This window comes from Mauremys mutica, chromosome 8 (genome assembly GCF_020497125.1).
Source record: "Mauremys mutica isolate MM-2020 ecotype Southern chromosome 8, ASM2049712v1, whole genome shotgun sequence".
NCBI classification, from domain to species: Eukaryota; Metazoa; Chordata; order Testudines; family Geoemydidae; genus Mauremys; species Mauremys mutica.
In genome coordinates, this window is record NC_059079.1 from 104,036,714 (window position 1) to 104,059,678 (window position 22,965).

Here is a 22,965-nt window from a genome sequence, read left to right on the forward strand (position 1 = left end):
TATTGCAGGTCAGGACTGCGTAAAGGAAGTTTACACAGCATTTCACTGCGTGATCCCTGGCTTTAGCCAATACTGTCAGTCTCCAGCTTTTGAAAACTCAACTAGATCAAATCCATCTCTGCCCTGCACCCTCAGGATTCCCCAAGGCTCCTGCCAAGTGTCTCAGGATCCGAACGCAAACCGGGAAGAGTGAAGTTACCCTACAGAGCACTAGAGGGTGCTGTTGCATCAGACACACCTGAGAGTTGCAGGCTCTGATTTTTACGATTATTAAAGAATCAGGTTGTGAACTCTCCACTCCAAGGTAGGCAGGATAGTGTAAGGAGAGAGGATTCACAATTTGTGACTAACATACAGAGTCCCAGAAGATGCTGACATGAGCACTGTTTTTCAGTATTGAATTAAAAAAAACAACCCTGCAGCAGTGACCAAGCTGGATTCTCCCCATCTATGCCTGCCTAAAAGACAATGACATTTTACTTTAAATGCTAAGTTTGCTACCAGGATCTGTGCCTTTGTCAGCTGGATATTAGCCTTCTTTAGGACTCTTTATGTGAAATTACATCTCCAGTTAACGTGGAAGCCGAAGCTAGTGAAGAATGCAACTGGCTTGCTGAGATTAATTTCTGATTCTGAGCACATGGCACCAGTTCTCTGGGCTCTGCACTGGCTGCCTCAGGGTTTCCAGGTGGAGTTTGAGGTTTTGACCTATAAAGCCCTAAGTGGCTTTGGGATCTGCCTATTGGAGGGACCCAAGAGAGACAGGCAGGCCTCCCTGGCATTTGGTGGTACTCACTGGTCACATAGAAGTAGATCAGACGTTCATCTCTACCCACTTTGTTGGAGGCAACGCATTTGTACATGACGGAAACATTGGCTTCCTGGATCACCAGTTTGCTGACGGTCTGATAAAGGAAGTGAATGTCAGAATGAATGATGGTGAGGGGAGAGACAGGATCTTCACGTCTCTCAGGCCGACAATGGGACAGGCAGCAAAACACAAACAGCAAAATCCTCCCTCCTTCCCCCCAAAAAACCTTAAAGTGCTGTTCTACCCTGAACAGTGATTGTGCCCCTTCCTATGCAGCATACTGCTGTTGACTCTTGTGACAGCAATACCTTTTTGCTGCTTTCTACTCCTGTTAGTACTGCAAAGCCTCTGTGGCTAGCAGAGAGTGAGCAGGATTCTCTTGTGCATCAGACACTAAACTCCAATCAGTCATATAGAAAGCAAGCCCACAGAGGGCTATGGACACAATGGGACAAGCAGGTGTCCCTGAGCGCCCAATGTGGCCTGCTGAACCTTTATTCCGGGTGATGAAGAGTGAGAAGGAAAGAGCTCTGCTTGATTCCCAGATCCCAGGTTTAGTCTGCAGGACTTGCAGTTGGGAAGAAAAAATCTTTTTATTTGTAAACTGAGCACATCTGAACATGATGCACCTCAGCATCATGTTACGGCTGCGTCTCAGAGCAGAACTGTACTTTGGCCCTCATTCAGGAAAGCATCCCTCTAAAGGAAAGCAGGAAAGCATGTGCTTAAAGTCCCGCTGAAGACAATGGGACTTGAGAATATGCTTAAAGTGTTTTCCTGAAGAGGGTTCGTTAGTATCAGGAGAAAATCAGGGGTATGAAAACGTTGTGCATCTCACCATTTTAGAGCCTGTTGTAATTTTTTCTCCATTCTGTAAATTCCAAGCTTTCATTTAAAATTCTTCTTCCTTTCCCCATTGCCAAGATACAGCCAATGCAAAGTAAGCAGATGTGCTGCTGTTCTGTTAGTTCAAACTTAGAGTCATAGAGTTTAAGGCCAGAAGGGACCAACATATCATCTGGCTGATCTCCTGTACATCACAGGCCACCAACACTGCCCGGCACCTACACACTAAGCCAGCAACTGAAATTAGACTCAAATATTACATCCCACAGGAGATTAGACTATTACGTGCCACAGGCAGAGAATAGGAGGGAGAGAGGTGCACCAATGGCTGAGGCCCCTGTAATGGCAGGGAAATGTCTCCAGAAAGACAACAGCAAGTAACACAAAAGGTTGGAATTCACTCTTCCTCCACCCTATTCACCTCCCTCAGGTGTGAACTTCAAAGCTGTGTGTTATGAAGTGCTTCCCATTCAAAAGACATTGCAGCATGAAGCCTGGGCAATTTCCTTCCCCCCATTCTTTATTTGAAAACAAGATAATTAAATGCAAAAAACTATGATGCAATGTCTAAAATGAGGATGAAAATGCAAAAATTAATATTCTGACAACAAAAATAATTTGCCCACACTATGCGTCCTGTACATTTTATAATATTCATTTTGTGATCTAAATAATAATATACTAAGATAGGTAATTAACCAGAATAAACAGGCATAGAAAATACTATATGTCTGCAACATGGCTGAGTTAACATTATTGGAACCTTATGTGTTGCATTTTCTGACATCTTGTGTTTTTTGCTCTGCGACCATAATTTTGCATGAATGTAGGGATTTTTGCATTTCTTATATGTCTTTCTGTAAAGACTGAATTATCCTATGCTGAACCCATCATTGCACATATTGGCCTTTTTAGCCAATTTTTACACCACCACCTATGACCTGACAACTAAAATCTGACTGGAGGTTCTCAAACTGTGACCTGTGGACCACCCTGGACTTGAGAGTCCTTCCTGAAGAATGAAGAGTGAATCCATCAGTCAGGGTTAGGAGTTTCAGAAGGGAGGTGGGTCCCTCACAACATCTCTCTCTTAGGGGTCTAAGAGATGGGCAGAATGAATTGTAGGAGACACTTTTGGGGACACAACTTTCCACCACAAGCAGCAAAATTCTCTCCTCCCAGAGCTTTGGTAACTCCTGTGGGCCTTCACTGTCTGACTTAGAATTTTGGAATATTTACATTTAAAGTTACATCTAACTAGCTGGGGAGTGGGCAGGACAGAGGTGAAGAATGCAAGGGATAGAGGAGGAAAGAAGAAGGGGAAAGAAGGAAAGGAGGAGGAGGAGGAGAAGAGCAGAGGAATGAAGGACCTAGATGGTATAAGATGAAAACTGTGCTAAGAGGTTCCAAGTTCCATGACCATCTCCCGATACACCTGTTTGTCACCAGTTCACGCTCCTGCTTCTGGTGTGGACGCTCAGCCACTAGCCCTGACACAGAACTGCTCTGAGCAGATGCATAGGCAGCATCTTCCCGTCCACCGCCCTTTCAGTCGCAGTGACGGATTCCTGGCTGGGGCCTTGGAACAGGAAGTGACTTTGGAGGTGTGTATGAAAACAGGAAGTGACTTTAGGAAGTTGGGAGCCATTTGTTTGTTCTCGAGCCTGCATCCCTGTGTGTGTGTTTGGTGTCGAACACTCTAGCCTTGAACAGGAAGTTAGTCATGAAGGAGTGCACAGATCACTGACACTTAGGGCTACCGGGGGATGGAAAGAAACGGCTATTGAATGCTGGCCATGCTTTTATAGGGCCACACATCAGAAAGAGGGAAAGATGTCCCTTCTAGAGAGGAAATGCGCTGCGAGAGCCAATGGAATTTCTTGGACTCCCAGGGGCACCTCCTGCACAAACACATTTTCATTCACAAAGCGGCAATGGACTCAGGCCAGGATTTCTACACAACCTTTGTTCTTGGCTCTTTCCGCAGCCCACATAAGCAAGTGAAATGCACCACTGAAGGCAGGCATTTTCCTGGGATGTTCAGAAGTTTCCCCATCAGCCCTGGCCCCCACTCCCTCTTTCTGGGGGGGCTTGGTGACTGGTCAGCAGTATTTGGCTGTCTGCCCCCAAATTTGTTCCCGCCTTTATATCGGCATTCTGCTTCTAAGAAGAAATGTCCGTGTGTGGGGTTGAAGGGAGGGGAGTTTGAGGCTCAGAGTGAGGCGGGAGAGAGGCCTGTCTCTGGGGCTCAGTCCAAGGCCAAGGGAAACCATTCTCTCTCCAGCTTGGTTTGGCAGAGACAAGCTGGAACTGCATGTCAGGCAGCCAGGAACTACCCCAGCCATTTGACGATACTGCCTGCACCTCTCTGTTTCTCAGTCCCTCTCTCCTGGTCATTGACAGGGCTGGTACTTTTATCTCACAGCTGAGTTCTTGGCAGACGCATGGGCATGGCTTCTCATTATTCTGTGATCACTAGACAACCTGATGCTGTTAGAGTGCGCCCGCATGACGAGCTCAGGCCGTGGGGATACAGAGAAACAACCTCACCTTATTTCTTCCTTCCACAGACTCTGTCCAGGTGTCGATGCTCTCGATGGGGTTCTCGGCATCCTGCGGGGACACGTCCTTCCAGTCTTTGCACTCGGGCATCCGGTCCCGCTGATGGCGCCTTGCTGCCCGATGCTTGCTACTGCTCACCCGGCAGCCATGCGAAAGAAGAGGGGAGGGGAGAGAGGGTGCCCGCTGAGAATGAGGCCAAATGGTGGCACTCCTCTCTGCAGGGCAGGGACTGAGAGCTCGCACACTCCTTTCATCGGAACCAATAGGATTTCCCGGGACGAGGAAAGCTCTCCCGGCAGCAATACTTCACACGTCCATGGCGCTTTGCACCTGAAGGCCCATGACACTCCTGTGAGCTAGTCAGCGGATAGTTCCTCCTTAGATGGAGAAACTGAGGCAGAGAGAGAGAGGATGCAACTCTTAGGCTCCCAGCTCCCAGGCCACTGAATTCGCCACAAAATCATCCTTCCCCCCTAATGATGGAGGAGAGGGTGTAACACGGTGGCTTGCTCTTGAGCTGGGGCTCAGCCAGCCCTGATTACAGGGAAAGTCTCCCTTGAGTCAGCAAATTCCCTAGGAAGAGCAGCAGGTGGGTGCAGTAAGGGCAGGGATGCTCGGGAAGGCGAGACCTGAGAACACGTAGCAGCTGAGAACTAGAAGCAGCAGCTGCAAGGAACAGGACTGGCTCCTGCAGGGACTTTGAACTGTGCCTGGCTGTGGGAAAGGGGGCTGGGGACCCCCAACAAAGGAAGAGAGACACTGAACTGGGGTTGGGGCATGGAGGGACAGTGAAAGTGACTAAGTGGGACCCCAGGATATGTTTTAATTTCTTGGTTAAGGGACCCCATGAAGGAGACAATGGGTCAGAGTGCTGCAGAGCGACCGCTAGCCACGAGGGACGCTCAGGTGGCAGCCAACCCTGCTGCGGTGGGAACAAAGGCCAATCATTTGTGCCATGCTCAGTTTCTGGCTCTGTTCCGGTTTGGTTTGCTCTGTAGCGAGGCCTAGATCCATAGTGTTTCTTCTAAGCCTGATTCACAGCACTGAGGGTGTAAACGTCACCACATGGCTTGGGTAATGTTAGCAGATCTCCCAGCCCTGCAGCCTGGAGTGCACCTGGTTAACCCAGGGGAAATGTCTCAAACACAGTTGCTGTAGGCAGCTAAAAGAAACAGGACTGAGAGATTCACCTCCAGGTTATTAGCACTGATGCCAGGGGTTCAGGGGAGGGAAGGGAGAGTTCGGTCTTTGATCCTCCAGGAGTGCAGAACCCAGTCCTCAGAGGGAACCTGAATACAAACTGCAGCCAGGTCTAACTAGCTGTGTGTGTTTCAGAAATGAAAGCGCACTAGGGTATGTGGTGAGGAGGGGATGCCCTGGTGGGTCAGGAAGTGGAGTGGAGCGTGTGTTGGGAGCCAAGGTGGGGGATGGAGGATCCAGGGCCATCCGTGGGATTAGGCACAGGGATGTCTGCTCGCTGCATGCAGGAGAGGGCTCTGCACTGAGAGTGAGCAGTGGGAGTCTGGGGTGCCAGGAATGAGGAGCAGGGAGTATCCACTGTCCGTGCAGGGGACGGGGTTCTGCAGAGTGCTCCCTGGCGTGTCTGCTGGTAGGACAGGGCAGAGTGCCCTGCAGTATGAGTGCCCCGGGTGCAACATCAGGAATCTGTGTAAACAACAGGAAGTCAGGAAGAAGCCTCCTGCATCCTCTGGAGCTGCCCTAAGCAGAAACATTGCGGCCTTGGGAGACAGTGCTCATAATTCATCAGCCCCTCTGCTTCCTGACAGGGCCACCGAGTGCTCACATGCTATTGGAAATACTGGTTTCCTCACCAGTGACAGCAGAACCTTTGTGGCCTAGGTGTCTGTGTCGACGCCCCATTTCCTCCACGCTCAGTGACTCTGCCTCGCTCATGATCTGCTCTCTGTTGGCTCCTTTCTCCATGTGTCTCGCTAGATGCATCTCCACTAAGTCGATTCCCCTCAAATGCTCTCCTAGTGCAGTTCCACTGGTAGAAGCAACAGCAGGTGCACTGAGGTCAAAAAGGCAGCTGGGGCCGCTGGCTGTTTAACCACCATGTCATCTGCTCTGAGCAGGGTTAGATACCACAGGGGTAAACATACCTGGGCCCTGTCTACACTAGTGCACCCACCGCTGCTCTCACTAGGACACCTGCCCTAGTGCAAACTCTACCAGGAAACTTTGCAGAACAAAGTCTAACGTAGACAGGCCCACTCACCGATCCTTGACCTTTACAACCCATCCCGTGGAGGTTCTGTGTTCTAGAGACCTTCTTTCAGCCAAGCATTCTCCTCAGAGCCTCACATGGCTCCTACTTCGGCCAGTGGGTCAATGCCGCAGTGGAGGCACTCTGACGCCCTGCAGCCTGAGCATGTGGCTTCTGCAGGGTTCCCAGCCCCTACCGCTCTGGTTGCGGAGTCCATACATGGCAGGCTGCTTCTGGAGGAGCATATTTCCCGCGTGTAGTGACCCCTGGTGCTACAAAGTGCCATCCAGATGTAGCCATTCACACCCAACAGCCACAGTTGGTCTGTTCAGTTCAGTATAATTTTCTAACCAACTTTCTGTGGCCTTCTCCTCCCGGCTTTCCAGGCAGTGGCGAGCTCGGGTGGGGAGAGCTGGCAGGTGGAGAAGAGATACAGAGCCTCAGAGACATCTCTTCCTACCTACTCTGTGTCAGCTGAGAAAACTCTCTGCACTTAAACACTGGAAAGCCACAGAGATTTGGCATTCTCTCCAGAAGTCAGTAGTCCTTTGTTCTTTGTGAGTAAAATGCCACCACCCAGTGCACATCCAGGGAATGGCATCTGCGCTGCTCATTAGCAGCGTGTGGCTTCAGAAAAAAGACAGGTGGGTATATTGTCTGGTTTAGGTGAAAGGCCGAGATTACTTTGAGGGTGAATTTTGTGTGTAGTCTCAATGAAATCTTAGCCTTATAGATAACTGTGTAAGGTGGATCAGGCATAAGGTGGATCTTGCCTGCATCATCACTGTGCTTAACAACTGGAGGAGATTGAGTTCATCCTGGTATCAGCACCTTCAGAAGCAAACTTCCTTCATGTAAAGAGAGATCACTTACCACCTTGTACAGGAACTGAATTTCTTTGAGATGCGTGGTCCCTATCTATACTTTACTGTGGGGTACATATGAGATGAGGAAGGTTTTTTGTGGGGGGAGGGAGGTGACTCAATGGTGTAGCCAAAATGGATGATGCAGAGAACCATTTGTCTGCTATCATTCACCAAGTCTGAGAAAATTGGGCTAGATGGCCATCAAATTGGATGTCTGGGTAGGTAGGAGATGGCATCCGAGTTGGTTAGCAGCTCTCAAGGGTCTCATCAAAAGTATCTCTTAGTGGGAGGTTGTGGTTGGAAGGAGGAGTATTGTGTTTGGTTCTCTGCATCCTTTGCTGCTTCTGTAGTGGTTCATATCCGCCTTGGTAGTAGAAGGCTTGTGGCAGTGATTTAGGCTTGTAAGGCTGTCTATCATGCTTGCTCTTCAGTGCTGACCTATGTATATACCTGGGGAAAGAAGGGTTGCCCTGGAGTCTTTCAAGATGCATTTGTCTTTCCAGTAAATAAGTTATACCCATAACAGGGTGAATCCTCCACAGTGGATTGAACTTCCCTGGGGAAACCTGAAGACAGCAGTCAGGATTTGTGACACATAACGATAGCAGTCACCATTGACCTTGAGGTTGTGTCAGCTGAATCAACAGCAGCCTGTAGAGATGTTCTAGCCACCAATCTACCCTCCTCAATAAGGGCCTGAAATTGTGCCCTGTTCTCCTGAGGAAGCTTATCTTTGAATTCCGAAAGCTTTGAAGAGTTAGCAAAGTCATACAGTCCTGTGACAGCAAGGCCTGGTTCAGAACTGCAGGCTGGTAGATGTAAACTCCTTCCTTCTGAGGTGGTCCAAATGTCTGGCCCCTTTCCCTGAGCAGTACTGTTTCCTACTCTTTTCAGTGACAGCCTGAACCACCAGAAGAGTTTGAGGCAGGATGAGTGAACTAAAACTCTGCTCCCTTGGCTGTACTTCTTGTCTGCCCTCTTAGGAGGAGGTGCACATATTGCTGGAATATGCCACACGACTTTGGCAGACTCTAGGATGGCTTGATTAACAAGGAGCACTACTTCATTAGGTCCCACGCTCCATAAATTTCTGCAGCCTGTGAGGTAGCCTCTGGACACTGTGGTCATCTGGTGGAGGTGATGGGGCCACGGCAATCACCTCATCAGGAGATGATGATGGTGCTCCTATTGGGACCATCAGTCCAGCTCTTCCTCCTCCTCTCCATGGGTTCCTGAGAGAGCTCTGGTTGATCTCTGGAGGGGGAGGGATGGTGTGATTCACGCAGAGACCACTCTGATTCAGAATATTGCATTTATGAGTCTCATGGTCCCCAGTACGGCCAGTGAGAGGGATCCAACATTGTTGAGGAGGTCCCCAAGGCATAGGGGTATCATGGTCAGGCTGTGGGGGCACCCCTTCTTACAAGGTCATTGCAGGCCCAGGTGATTCTGGATCCTCTATCTGGGCTCACTTCTCTCACTGGAGGTGATGTCAGTCCTTCCCCCATGTCAGATTCCCCCAAAGAGGAAAATGTGGCCTCCTCCAATGGTGGTGCTACCGGTACCATTGATATGGAAATACCTCGACTGTTAGAAGGAATCGGGGATTGACCTGTCTTGTAGAGTTCGTGGAGAGAGGGTGTCAGAATCTCCTTTGTAAGGACTGGGTCCGATAGGAGGGAAGATTCTGGATCTGGAAGGGTTATGATATCGTGTGGAGTAGTGCACCTATCACCAGTCATTGGGCCGTGAAGAGTCTTCTCTCTGTGCACCTTTAGAGCTGGCATAGAACGGCCCTTGGAAGCCAGCATTTCCTTATGTGAGCATGTCAGTACCGACGGTGCATGGGCTTTGTGACGCTGGCAGACCAGATGCCAGCTCATGGCAAGGCCCAGGGCCTCACTGAACACTGATAAATGCACAGCAGGAAACCGGTCTGGTTTATCTCTGTGTGAGTAAAGTTAAAATGGATATTAGCTTAATAAGAATGTGTTTAATGTTTAGACTTTATGGAATGCTCATAGGATACTGCTTATAATCTCTGTATCCCATGGTAAAAAGTTCTATTGAGGGTTTGCATTGTAATCCTCTGTAATTGTGTAACTCACCAAACAGGAAAAAGCAGCGTTAATTAAGGTAAAGTGCTTGTTTTGCATACAAGATGGCCCATTGATGGCAAACGAGGCATTGTGGAACAAAGGACAGAGACCTTGTTGATTGCATTCCTAACTCTCTCCAGGAAGGGGAAACATGAACTCATCCCATCAGCTTGGAATCTGGGGAATAAAAAGTCCCTGACAAGGAGAAATTTGGTCTCTTTATGCTGTCTAGACTCTGAGGGTCAAAGATTCCTAAACGTAAACAAGAGATCCCCATGCTACTCGGCATGGGTCAGCCCTAAAGGATGCATAGATCTGCTTATTATAGATGCTTCTATTACGTTTATAAATTGAAGACTGTAACTCGTTCGTGTGTGTGTGTTTTTCCTGTTTTAACCTTTTCATAATTCTCTTATTTCTGTTCTCACTTAATAAATGTTTAGTTAGTTTATTACAGGATTGGCTACAGGCATTGTCTTTGGTTTGAGATCTGAGTACAAATGACCTGGGGTAAGTGACTGGTACTTTGGGACTGGGAGTAACCTGAATATTGGTGTGCTTTCTGGTGGAAAGTGACCACCTATCACATAGTGCAGCTTGCCTGGGAGGCAAAATAGCCTGGAATGGCCACAGGGACTGGGCTGTGGCTCCAGGGTAAGACTGTCACACTGCTTTAGGAGTTCACACACGATACTGGGTTGGTGAAACCTAATTATAGAACATACAACCACTTTGAGAGTTCTGCCCTGCTCTTTGACAGTCTGCCCCGAGGCTGGCGTACATACTTGTGAGCCACTCCACACAGCATGACAAGGTTCTTCGTGTTTGACCTTGGCAGGTACCGGTGATTGTCCCGGCCTTGGCTCATTTCTCTCCTTGCTTGGCAACAATGGTCCCACTCCTGTCAATGGTGGTGAGGTGGAGGGAACCCTTATTCTTCATATCACGACTCCTGTGGGTCCTTGAGCCTCCTGGAGCCAGGCATGAAGAATCATCCAACTTAGAAGGCAGCCCTCTTCGTAGAGGTGGGGGATTTCTCTTTAGGCTTTTGAGAGGGCTCCTGTCCTGGTGGTGAGCCTGAGAAGAGGAGTCTTTGGCTCTGTCTTTGTCCACCGCTCTCTCAGAAGTGGTAGTGCCAGGTGGAGTGTTCTTCAACGCCTCTGCCCACTGCTCGGCCTGGATCAGACTGGGGTCTCATAGCACACTCCATGAGATGCTAAGTATGACATGCGTCCGACGAAGTGGGTATTCACTCATGAAAGCTCATGCTCCAATACATCTGTTAGTCTATAAGGTGCCACAGGACTCTTTGCTGCTGCTACTCTATGAGATGTTTCGTAAATCTGAACTCCATCACTTGCCGGGTTTGGCTGGGAAAGGAGTGGCAGATATGGCTTTTAGCTTTTCTGAGGCAGCATACATACCTCTGACATTGGTTGTCACTGACCGGGCAGGACTGCGGGTAGGACATACAGTTCTTGAAGCCTAGAATCCCAGGCATAATCTGTGTCCTGTACTGGGAGTGTGTTGTCTGTGTGTGTCTGTGGAGAATCCTGATTTCTAACTAACTAAACTAACTCTAAAACGAATACCTAACTAACAACGTTTATATTTTACAATATTTACAGATTTGATGTCAGAGGGTTAGCTCCGTGAACACGGGAGGGTTATGTCTCAGACCACGTGGCGGAAGAAAGGAACTGGAGAGGCGGTCCGGAGCACAAAGAGAGGAAGAGTGCAGGCGGAAACTAACAGACACTGCTAGCAAAAATCTTCCTGTCTCAGGCACCTGGAGCGCGCGTGTACCTCACAATGGAATACACATTGGGACCAGCACCCCAAGAATAATAATGAAATTCTCCTGCTCCCCCTAGCAACATGAATTGAAATGAACACATCCAGCAAGGCAGCATCAGGGTTGCTAGGTGCAGATAGGACACGGGTCACCTAAGCAACAGGTGTTTCCTCAGAGCCCCCTCCTTCCAGTACCCAGAGCTCTGCAGTAAGGATCCAGGGACATTTTGGGCTGCCCTTCCTAGCCCCTGCAGAGACAGCAGCTTTCTGACTCCTCTTTAGGATGTTTCTTTTCCCACTTCAGAGGTTAACCACTTAGATGCCAAACTGAAACACCACAGACTTCTGACTTTGACCTTTCTAATAGGAGACATGCAGGAAGCCAGATCTGAGTCTAGATTCTGCATAAGTCATTGGTCACTAATGATTATCACCTGTAAGATGCTGGGTTGGTGTTTGCCCCCAGAGTAGGAATGAAGCAAGAGAAAGCCCTTTGGTTTCCTAGTACTTTGTATTTCGCTGGCCGACTGCAAAAGCAGCATGGTCTAGTGGATTTCACCAGACATTGGCTCTGCCACCGGCTTATGGTGTGGCCTTGAGTGAGTCATTTGCACTCTCTGTCTCAGTTTCCCATCTGTAAAATGGGGATAGTAATACTCACCTGACTGACAGGGATAATGTGAGGATCAGTTAAGGTTGTAAAGTGTTAGGTTTTATTATGGCAAATGTCAGAGTGTTGACAGGTCCATGACCTCACCAGAAGCATTGGAAGTAGGTGGATGAGGAGTCAGGAGAAAGTTGCCCAGGCTCTGTGTTAGAGGCTATCAGGGGTTACACATGACACACCAGGAATGCTCCAAAAGTCTGTTTCAGGTAGGCTCAGCATCTCTTCCTCCATATCCCATGTGAATGAACAGGCTGAGGCAGCTCCATATCCATCAGATACTGCAGATTTCACCTCAGTGCGTCACAGGCAAATGCTGGGCTGGAGCTTTGAGCCCAGCAGATGGTGAAACTGAGCCACAGGGAGGTGAAGTGATGTAACCAAACTCTATGAGCGACTTAGTTGGGACTAGAACCCTGACTCCCTGTGTTAACCTGCAGACAACACTGCCTCCCCCCAACCAACAAATCACACCCAACACGCACCACTCAGATCTGCAGCCAAATGGCGTAGCTTAGTTTTGAGTGGCTACTGGCTCCGTGTATACTGAATAGGCCCAAGGCCTTCTCCTGAGTGATATGACTGGGATCTTGGCACCTAGCGCTAGGAAGCCAGGGCCAAGATGGTGAGGAAGAGCACTTACAGGCTACGTCGTGAGAACATCCGGCAAGGGCTCCACGGCCTCCACTGCCACTGGATCACTTCTGGTGCTGGGATGCCATAGACTGTGCAGGTGAGGGCCTGGTGGCTCCTACGGGAATAGATGCTCGGGGAAGAGGCTTCCTTCTCGTGAATGTGCGGAGGAACTGAAATCAGCAGAATGACAATATTTGTAATCTGGCCTCAGCACTGCAGTCCCTGTTGCTGAGTCGCCACGCCCAGACAGAACATCCTTCCTGTTCTGGGCTATAAAAAGACAGGTCACCAGAACGCCCTGGCTTTCAGGGCAACGGGGTCTAGACGCAGTGACCTGCTGGGAGGCTCCAGGTGGTGCGATGAATTAAAGCAACAGTTTTTAATCTGTGGGGCTCTTGGGCCCACTGTAGAGGTGCTGTGCAAGAAGGAGTAAGTTATACTTAGCAACATTTAAAGCCAATTCTTCCTCTACAAGACTTCACTGGTGCCACTGTCCAATTGCTGCATGTATCAAAGCAGCTCCTCGCAGTCCTGCACTCCAGTCCATTCCTGCCTGTACCTCTTAAGCCTCACTTTCTCAGTTACAGTGGATGCCAAAAATACTTTAATTAGGGTTAGACCATCCCCACCCCTCACATCCCAGAATTCCAAGCTCTGCCATATTGCAGGGATGCACGAGGGATCACATTCATCCCTGTTATAACTCCACTGAGGTCCATGGAATTGCACTGGGGTGAATCTGGCACAAGTACCTTGGGGAACATGGATATAAACCCCAGGTATCAAGTTTCTATTCTGCCCTGACACAAAGTCCTAGTCGGAATCAGTGTCACTCACCATCCTCCATCAGCTCTTCCTACAGGAGCTTTTCTAAACCAGATCTGGGAGACAGCTGCAAATCCCAGCACATCAGCATCAGAATTTAGACGTGCATGAAGACAAGGAGGATTGCTCATGGAAAAGAGGTCACCTTCATTTTCTATATTTCTCCATGTTCCGTGACAGAGAAATCTCTGATGATAATAATATCTAGCTCTTATTTAGCACTTTTCGTCAGTAGATCTCAAAGCACTTTAGAAAGGGGATCAGCATTTTAGAGATGAAGGAACTGAGTCACAGAGGTGGGAAGTGACTTGCCCAGGGTCACCCAGCAGTGGCAGAGATGGAAATAAAAACCAGGTCTCCCGAGTTCCACTCCAGTGCTCTGTCCACTAGCTCACACTGAAAAGGCCACGTGTCCTTATCTAGCTACAATTGGTGGAATGGGGAAAGAGGAGAGCTATAAACTTTGACTGCTACAGACTAGTGACATCCCCTGGTGAATTAAATACAACGGGCTAATGATTGCAGGGGAGTTACTCCAGGAATGAGCTTGGCCCACTGGGCCTAAGAACACCAGGAAGGTCTCTTGGCCAGTTGCCTCCTGCCATTTTCTGCCTTATCCTTCCTTACCATTGACTATTAACTGGAGGCTAATGCGCTCCTCCAGCCCAGCCAGCCTGTTCCATAAAACTAAGGTGTAAGTCCCGGAGTTCTGTTCTGACACGTCTTTGATCTGCATCGAATAGGGAGATTGCTTGTTGGGAATTAACTTGCCGTCCTTGTACCTGGGGGGAAATAGAGAGCAAATGCATAGACAGAGCGGTACGGTCCTACTGAAATAGAGCCAGAGGCCTGCAGGCGTTAATGCTGGGAGCCATCTGGCAGCAAAATGTGCTCAGCGGGCTTCGGTCACTAATGCTGGGAGCCCTTTCAGAGAGGACTTACCAGGTTTCCCAAGAAAACAAGTTAGGGGGCAGCTCGCTGTCCTAGAGGTAAGAATGCTCCAGGTCAGGATGGGTGGAAAATACCACCACTGGTGTGAGTGGGGAATTCTGGTTGTTAGCCTTTTACACCTGCTTGGCATCGGTGCAATTGGTGACAAGTGGAGAATCAGGCCCTCAGCCTTTCTCTTCCAGGCTGCAGCAGCGACCCCAGCTGGCTGGTCAGGAGAGAGGCAGCACCAACGGAGCTCCCAGGGGAGTTCAGTTCGGCCCCTCTGCTCAGCGCAGACTGGAATCTTTGCTGTGTACGTGCCAGGTTCCAGGACCTAACCTACCGTCCCCTCTCCCACTGCCCCACTCCCAACCCCAGGAAGGCCTCCGCCCTGTTGTGTGTGAGGGCAGGTGTTGCACAGCAGCAGGGAGCGCTGGGCAGCCCTGTGGATGCGGGTGCGGTGGGAGGAGAAAAGCGAACGACGAGAGAGCAGAATGTGGCCAAAACCAGAAGACAGCACGCGAGGACCAATTAGGAAGGTTTTCTTCCTTGGCTGGCTGCCAGCTGGCTGAGAAAGAGCTAAGGGAGAGCTTTTCCATCAGTAGAAATTGCTGGGATCCTCAGGCCAACCGTATCAGCCAGCAACTTCTGCTGCAGAGTGGCATAGGGATATCTCCCTCCTGCAAGGAATTTCCGCAAGACCCTTTTTAACCCCTGTCAAGGATGGGCATGAAGGCTGGGGGACACAGGCTAAGAAAGGTGGGTTACCACTGGAACTCTGGCGGGGGATAGGCGACCACCTTCACTGGCAGTTTCACGACTTCGTCTCCCGCTGTGGCTTCTATCACTGGGCCCTTCCTCCACTCCACGTTGATGAAGGGCTTCTCTGTAAAAGCAGGGCCACGCAGACAGGTGACAAGACAAAAAGGGGTAGGGGGGAGGGAAGCAGAAAGAGACCTGTCAAGCGGCTGAGCGGTCACAGCGGCAGAGAGGTCACTTGCCCAGCAACCCGAGAAGGAGACTTTCTGAGACATTCATAATACTGGACCCAGCTCTTTTTTCACGCTTTTCATCAGCAGATCTCAAAGATGGTTAGAATCATTATCCTCATTTTACAGATGGGGAAACAAATAGTCACAGAGAGGTGAAGTGACCTGCCCATAGCACCCAGCAGGCTAATAGAAAGCCAGGAATAGAACCCAGGTCTTCTGAGTTCTACCCCAATGCGCTATCCACTACACTACACTACCCTGCCTGGTCAATAAAGTGATGGGACTGTGCGTCTCCAAGTGCGTTTGTACAAGTGCACGCTTGTCTGTGCACGTGTGCGGCTACACGTATACATCTCTGCAGCGTGCACTCGTATGGGGGTGAGCCCACCCCCATGAGCACATGGGCACTGTGTGGTGATGCGCAGGCACATAGGCGTACTTGTAATTTATTGCCAAGGACGTCTCAGCTCAAGTGAGTGTTTGCCTTGCAGTGAGGTTCATGCTATTTCACACCCAGCTGTCCAGCGTGATGACATGGGCACAGAGCGGTTGAACAACTTACTTCGTGGGGGTGAAGGGCGGGTCACATACACTGAGTCTGTAGCTTAGCTGTTACTGGAATTCAAGGGTCCCTGGGTCACGGGGATCCTCTAACCTCTAGATCGCATGCAACAGGCCATGCTTCAAAAAATAGCTCTCCGGCGGGTTAGTGAACAAAACGCCTCCTGATCATTTTTAGAATTCTCTTCTCCTTGGCTGTCTCTTTCTGGTCTCTCTGCCCACTGCCCCACCCCTGCTGTCTTGACAAAGCAGAAACCCATTGTACCGTGCACAATGACATCGATGGTCTCCTCGAACGTCTGCTCCCCATTGCTGGCCATGCACACGTATTTCCCCAGGTCCTGCTGGCTCACGTTTTGGATGATCAGGATGCTGGAGAGCTCAGTGTGGGTCTGCTGGGAGCGCCTCTCGGGCAGCTCACTGACAGCCCGGTGCGTCTGCCAAGAAGAGGTGGAAGGGGGTTAAAAGATAAGTCAAGGGAACAGAGACAGTTTGGATGGGTTACATGTGAGGCTCCTCACTGCCAGGAGCATTCAGTTTCCTCACTTCTTCCCGAGTCATTGTTTAAAAGATGGGCAGCGCCAAGAACTGCTTCAGCCCTTGAGCCACGATAGGGCTGGCAAAGAGCCATTCCTATGGGCCTAGAAATACACGTCATAGTCTTGTAACAGGTCCTTTGTTATCACAGGCTCCAGGCCAATCTGTGGGCCAGTCGCCTGGGGCAGAGCGTAATCAGTCTGCAGAGCCCCCTCTCTACAGTAATTCCTCGACGCCCACAAGATGATATCACCCTGGAATAACATTCTGCAGAGAGAAATCTGCTCTGTGGCTATTCTCCCTGAAAACCTGCTCCTCTGTAGTTACAGTTACCACAAGCTAGCAGTCATTTTTTGGGATGGGAGAGAGGGAGCAAAGCTTCTGCTGCAGAGTGGCAAAATGGGATGCCCTGCCTCAGCCAATGACGTCCCAGCACAATTGGTATCTAACTCTCACTGACAGCTCTGAACCGAGTTTACTGACTGGCGAACCCCTTCCCAGCTCACAAACTGAGATGGGAACCGGATGAGCGTTAAGCTTAGGGACCACACATCCTGCTTATCGGCCACTGATTTCTTTAAGCCAGCACAGAAAGAGTAACTGAATTGCCTAGAGAGGCAGGTCTGGGCAGACGTCCTGTAGAAACAGCCAGCATAGATTGTTCCTTAAGGAAAGAGGTTTGTGGGGGGAGCAGCTGAGGGACAGGGGGAAGTTACATGTACCTGTTTTCCAGGATAATCCCACTGGAAGTTTACTCCAGCGTTAAACTCAGCCCACACCGTGCAGTTGAGGACCAGCTTTTCTCCAACTAGTAGCTCCATTGCCTTCTTAGGAAACAACTGGATGTCATACAGCTCATTCCCTGATATAAAGAAGGTGACAAAAATACATCTCTAAGCTAAAGAAATGCCATTAACTCTTTGACACTGGGATCTGGAACTCTCCGTACAATGCACATCGGCTCCCTGGGGCTTGCAATTCAGCCCAACCCATCATCCCTTCACCTTCCCGTCCCTGGGTTTCGCTTCATTCTGTGGACATCTGCAGCTGAAGGGGGCAGTGATGGGTAAAGCAGCAACACCACAACGAAGGAGAAAGTGACCTTTCTCCACCTCCAGCGCTGCCTGGTCACTGACTGTTACCAATGCAGACAGTTGTAAGGGGATCATAGTGTGCATGCTACAGCATGGAGTGCTGCATATATACAGCACAGCTTGAATACGATAAATCCAACATAATGTCATATAGTACAGACTGCTGGGCCAGGCTAGTGCCATCATACTCTGCTGAGACTCACCTCTAGAACACAAGTTTTGAGAACTGCAGCGCCATTAAAACTGCCCCATTTGCACCTAACCAAATCTCTAAGGGTCAGAGTCTGATACCCTTCAATTGAGTAATACCTTACTCCATGACTAGTCCCGCTGAATCCAATGGGACAGCTTAAGGGGTAAGGTGCCACTCAGTGTGAGTAAAGGTATTGGGATCTGGCCCCTTAAGTGGTCATTGAAAAGATGCCTTCCTAAATTAGAAAAGGTGCCATTTAGATTGCATGAGGGATTCCTCACTTTTCTAAGCGTCGGTGATTCCAGGCTGGGTGGTGTGTTTTGGGTCACCAACAATTAATTCGCAATGAAATGTTCCCAAACGGACTCTGAAACCCACCCACATTAAAATGAATGGGAAAGTTCATCACTCTGCTAAGAACTTATCACCATCTGCCCATTTGCAGCCTCACCAGTACATCCCGTCATTTCTCTCTCCAAGTTATTGAGAGGAGAAAACTAGTTTTCTTTTTCCACTGGGAGCTGAAATTCTAGAGTGACCTGCTGCCCTGCTCCAGCCTCACCTGTGACGTGCACAATGAAATAATTGGACCTGAAGAGTTTCTTGTCAATGATGGTTTCGCACTGAACAAACAAGGAGTCTCTGATCAGGTGGGTGGGGACCAGCATCCCCTTCTTGTTGTCCCAGAGAATCCTTCTCCCGTCTGGGTAGATAATGGAGCTTGGCTGCAAAAAGCAACATTTTGCAAACTGTTTGCAGAAGAACATGGTGGCAGCATTCCCTCACCAACCCCCTGTTCTTCCAAGCTAACACATTCCATTTTTGTTGGCTGGGCAGAATAAATGCAGCGTCACGCCACACTGGACTCCCGCCCTCTCTTCCCCCCACTTCTTTGTCCTATAGGAATCCCAGCATCCTCTGCTGCCTGGGAAGTAACCATAAAAGTATCCATGCAGTTAAGCTCACAGTCTGCAGAATGGGACTAGGACTTCCAGGAATGGAAACAGATAGTGATAACTAAGGAAATTGCTGCTGATTCCCCAAACATAAGCCCAAATGGGATGAAGGCTGACCTCGTGTGGGGTCCTTCCCGGGCAAGGGAAAGGCCCCTGGCCCCCAAAGCATCCCAGGAGGCCTTTGCACAATAGTAACACTCATCCTGGAAGGATGTATTCGCATTGTAAAAAAGTCACAAAGCAAGCTGATAATAGAGTTGTTTTTAATCAGCAGTCCCTACAAGTACAGGCGCCTGTCCCTTGGGAACACTGACCACCAAGGGTATTTGAAGACCAAGGAGCTAAAGGTAGCAGAGACAACAATGAACAGGTGTGGATGCTATTGGGAAATGCTACTAAACAAAGATTTTACAACTTCAGTGAGGGGGAGCAGATCTAGCAGGAAACCCATAGGCCATGCTGCAGGGAATGCCCAAAGCAGCTGGTCAGCAGAGCTTGGGTCAACACAGAAAATGAGGAAGCTGGCAGCTTGCATTTTCCATGGAAAACCCACCCTGTGCATTTCCCAGCTCCTGCAATGTCTATTCTGCTCCTTCTCAGCCAATTAAAATGCATAATAAAGGAGATATTGTCTATACAGGAGCCTCATCCAGGCAGGTCTCTTACCAAGAACAGGGTGATGTTAAGATCTGGGATGGATACCAAGCAGGGCACCCAGGTGTTCTCTTTCTTGTTGATGAGGAGTGTTTCGGGTCTGTTGATAAATGGTTGCTCAAAATCTGAGAAAGAGACGTGAAGAAAAGAAAGAATAAACAGAGGCAGGAGAAGAACAGAAGGGGGAGAAACAAGAAAAAGGTGAATTTCAGGCATTTGTTAACCCAGCAAAAGCTTGCCAGAGGTAGCGCTGCTGAGCCAGACACCTTGACTATTCAGGAGCTGGAAAGTTTAAAAGACTCCTTGTACCTGAGACTCAGGTGACTTGCCACTGAACAACCTCTCAGCATCCAGCAGACACCAAGCGAGCAATCAAAGGCAAAGCAAAGCAACTTGGTAGAGGCAATGCAAGGAATCTCTGAAATTCAGGCCTGGCCTGCAATTCATCTTCTGATATCACCCTGAGCCTCCTCGTTACAGGAGACCCCACCCTTCATCCAGCCAGTCAGGGTTGTCCATGTTGGGTGTCTCCTCCCAGCCCAATTGCCATGGCAGTTGAGTGGGTTTTTTTTGAATTTTTGTAAATGTAGGATGTTAGCCCCCCTCCCCCCAGCTCTCTACAGGTCTCTCTTTCTGGGCCCTTGGTTCAAATCTACCTCAGGGGACTTTGTGAAACAGGCTCTTCTTTGCCTCAGTTCAGTCCCTGGCTGGCTCTTCCCCTCACACCTAAATGGCTCTGGGTCACTGGGCAGAGCTAGCCGGGATGTGCAGGCCCAGAGTAAAGGCAGCCAGCACGACCTTCCGGCCCGAGGAGGAGGTGATCTGCAGCCCAATGGCATGCAGATGTCATCCTGTGGAGATCCCGCCCGGTAGATAAACAAATGAGCTGAGCTTTCCAGGGCTTCCACCCAACCTCCTCTCAACTTTCACAAGCACAAATATTGACAGGAAGAGCAAAAACACCAAGTACACAGAATTAATGTTTGAAGCTGTTTAATAAATGCAGTTTCTTAGGCCAGGCCCGTCAGAGCCACATGGGATCCGAGTGAGGGCCTCCAAAGGAAAATCCAAGAAACAAGCTCCCCATGGAGGGGCTGCTCTCCCTGTTCTGCTCAGCACACTGCCTGGATCAAATGAGAGAAGGTCCAAAATGTCAGGGACACATCTAACCACTAGCGCATACGGCGCTTCCAATGACATGGGGGGGGGGGGGTCCATTTCTGTAGCACAGATAATGTTTTCTGTAAACACCGTTTCATGACTCAGTATTTCTGATGTCACTCCAAACAGTGGGACTGGATATCTGGATGATCCAGCAGACTGGGAATGGGCTACAGAGATTTTCACCTCTAAATCATCAATTCAAATCCAGCCAAGAGCCACAGTGAGAGATGCCTGTTTGCTGGCATATAGTGGTTGCCATTATTATTTGGATTGTGGTAGCACCTAGGAGCCCCAGTCATGGACCAGGTCCCCTTTATGCTAGGTGCTTACAATCTAAGTAAAAAGATAGAGATTCCCAACAGTGTCTAAGATGCATTATTTGCTCTTCCCTCCGCCCATAGTTAGAATAGGAAATAACAGATGTAACCGTGCGGCGTCCGTTGGCGAATGTTGATTTTTAAATGGCAACCACTGTACTACGTGTGCAATGAGTTCTAATGGACATGGGTTCACATAAAATCCATTACCACAATTAGGCCTCTTTTGAGCAGTCTCAGTTATAACAAAATCAATGTAACTAACACAAATACCAGATGGCCACTGTCATCCTCGAGCAGCTAGTCCACATACACAGATGCTACAACTTTTGTGCCGCACAACCCGTGTTTTATAGTTTGGGCAGTAGAGACTCGTGCTTTTAAGTCCCAGGGTCAATCCCAGGATACCTTAACAAGAACTGAGAGGCCTAGAGACCAAACTCTCTTCTCATCCCTACCAGGTGTTCCCCTACCGGGCTCACTGGCAGGGGCCAGGTGGGAGGTTTGCACTGCTATTGCTCATGTTCACCTGCACTGAAGCACAGGGTTTTTCTATTGCCCTTGCCAATATGGGGACTTTGCAGTGTTTTTCTCCCATGAATTTCTTTGTTGTTAAATGCTCCTGCCAAAAGGTTCCGTTTTAGGGGTTACTTCATCGTTGTGGCTTTATATAATAGTGCCTTCAGGATGCACATGCAGAATAGCCACTGATGTTCATATGAAGGACTAAGGCAAGATTAGAATAGGAGACAACTAATATTTGGGATAGGAATTCCTGCCAAGTCTCTTCTGCTGCTGGCTATTGTTGTTTTGAGTTTGTTATGGAAGGATTTGTTCTGAAATATCAGCACCAGCTGCCCAGCTGGGTATTCGGTGCTCTGCAAACACCAGCCGCATACGCTTAACTGGCCACTCTAAATCGAGACCAGATCCTACGTATCCCGTGTCTAGAATCTACACTGACGCCAGCGTCACTCCAAAGTGAAGGCAATAGCCTTTGAAATGTCTGTGTTGTATCTGATCTTGTCTGGCTTCACTTGTGCAATCTGCTCATTTGGCCTATGGGAATATTTCGTATTTAGGGTTGTGGTGGATCTTCAGAAAGACCTGGGTTTGGTGCATGAATTGCTGGATCAACTGAATTGCTGGGTCAGACTAGATTATCACAATGGTCCCTTCTGGCCTTAAAATCTATTACTATATTTACCTGGGTCCCTACAGAGACTATAACCATAACTTCCAAGGGAGGAGAGGTTCCCGTTGGCATATGTAGGGCCATGGGTTAAGATGCCTGTGACCCTTTTTCCTCATTACCCAACCACTAGAGCGGTCTTTTTAAAACAGAAGTGCCCTAATATTGCCCAACTGAGAGCCACACTTGCAACTTGCCAGGAGCCTGAGACCTGCACCAGTGTCTGAGTGGGCCCAGCCAGAATAAGCCCATCCCATTGGCTGCCGTTGGTATAATATGTGACAACGATTGCCATTAAAAGGTGGGTGTTTGCCAGCACTCAGCGCACAGTGGTATCAGATATACCGCGGTCTTTCACTCCACTTCAAAAGAGGGAATAGCTGCAGCTGCTGCAGATACTGTGGCATGGCAACTCAACATCAGAGATGAAGGTTGCCACGGCCCCCAATTTAGGATCATGCAGCTTAGACTTAGGGGTACTCTGTTTTAAAATTTAATTTGCATGGAGCACCTATTAGTTCATTTTCACGGGCTCTTTGCCCTACAAGTCTGCTGTCTTTGTGCTCAGGGCTGCAGATTTGTTTGTGAATTTGAACACCGCCCTGATTCCTGTCACTGGCCCTTCACAGAGTTTTGGAGAAGGGGAAGGGAATAACTATTGCAGGTGAGACACCATGAGATCTCCTCTGAGCTCTCAGATGGCAGCAAAGAACTCAGTTACTAGGTGGATCACTGCCAAGGAGACTGTGATTCATGTTCTCATTTTCTTGTCTGACCACATCACGTGTTGTCTATAAGGCTGTCATAATGGGTGGGCTGGGACTCATTTAGCATCTTCGTCAGCCATTGATACTAAGCCCTCTGAGACAGGGGCTGCATCCTGTTCTGTTTGTTATAGGCACTCTGTATGTTTACAGCACTCACTAAAAAAGTGTAATAATAAAATAATAACACATACATACACACACACACACACGGGGAGAGAGAAGACCTGTAGAGTGTTAATTTTTAGTGCTGAGTGTAGATGGTCAGATCAAAGCAATAG

At 49.0% G+C, this 22,965-nt stretch overlaps 1 protein-coding gene across 1 annotated transcript in view; it reads right to left on the bottom strand.

Annotated features, from left to right (window-relative positions):
* The window catches only part of FLT4 (fms related receptor tyrosine kinase 4), a 97,180-nt gene that overhangs the window by 21,938 nt on the left and 52,277 nt on the right, over nucleotides 1-22,965 (bottom strand). The window contains exons 4-12 of the mRNA XM_045028301.1: nucleotides 19,260-19,372; nucleotides 18,200-18,362; nucleotides 17,073-17,212; nucleotides 16,079-16,250; nucleotides 15,029-15,146; nucleotides 13,958-14,112; nucleotides 12,513-12,675; nucleotides 4,208-4,349; nucleotides 797-905 (exon numbers count right to left, since the gene is read on the bottom strand). Coding sequence (XP_044884236.1) covers nucleotides 797-905; nucleotides 4,208-4,349; nucleotides 12,513-12,675; nucleotides 13,958-14,112; nucleotides 15,029-15,146; nucleotides 16,079-16,250; nucleotides 17,073-17,212; nucleotides 18,200-18,362; nucleotides 19,260-19,372 — 1,275 coding nt within the window. The remainder of the gene's footprint in view (nucleotides 1-796; nucleotides 906-4,207; nucleotides 4,350-12,512; nucleotides 12,676-13,957; nucleotides 14,113-15,028; nucleotides 15,147-16,078; nucleotides 16,251-17,072; nucleotides 17,213-18,199; nucleotides 18,363-19,259; nucleotides 19,373-22,965) is intronic.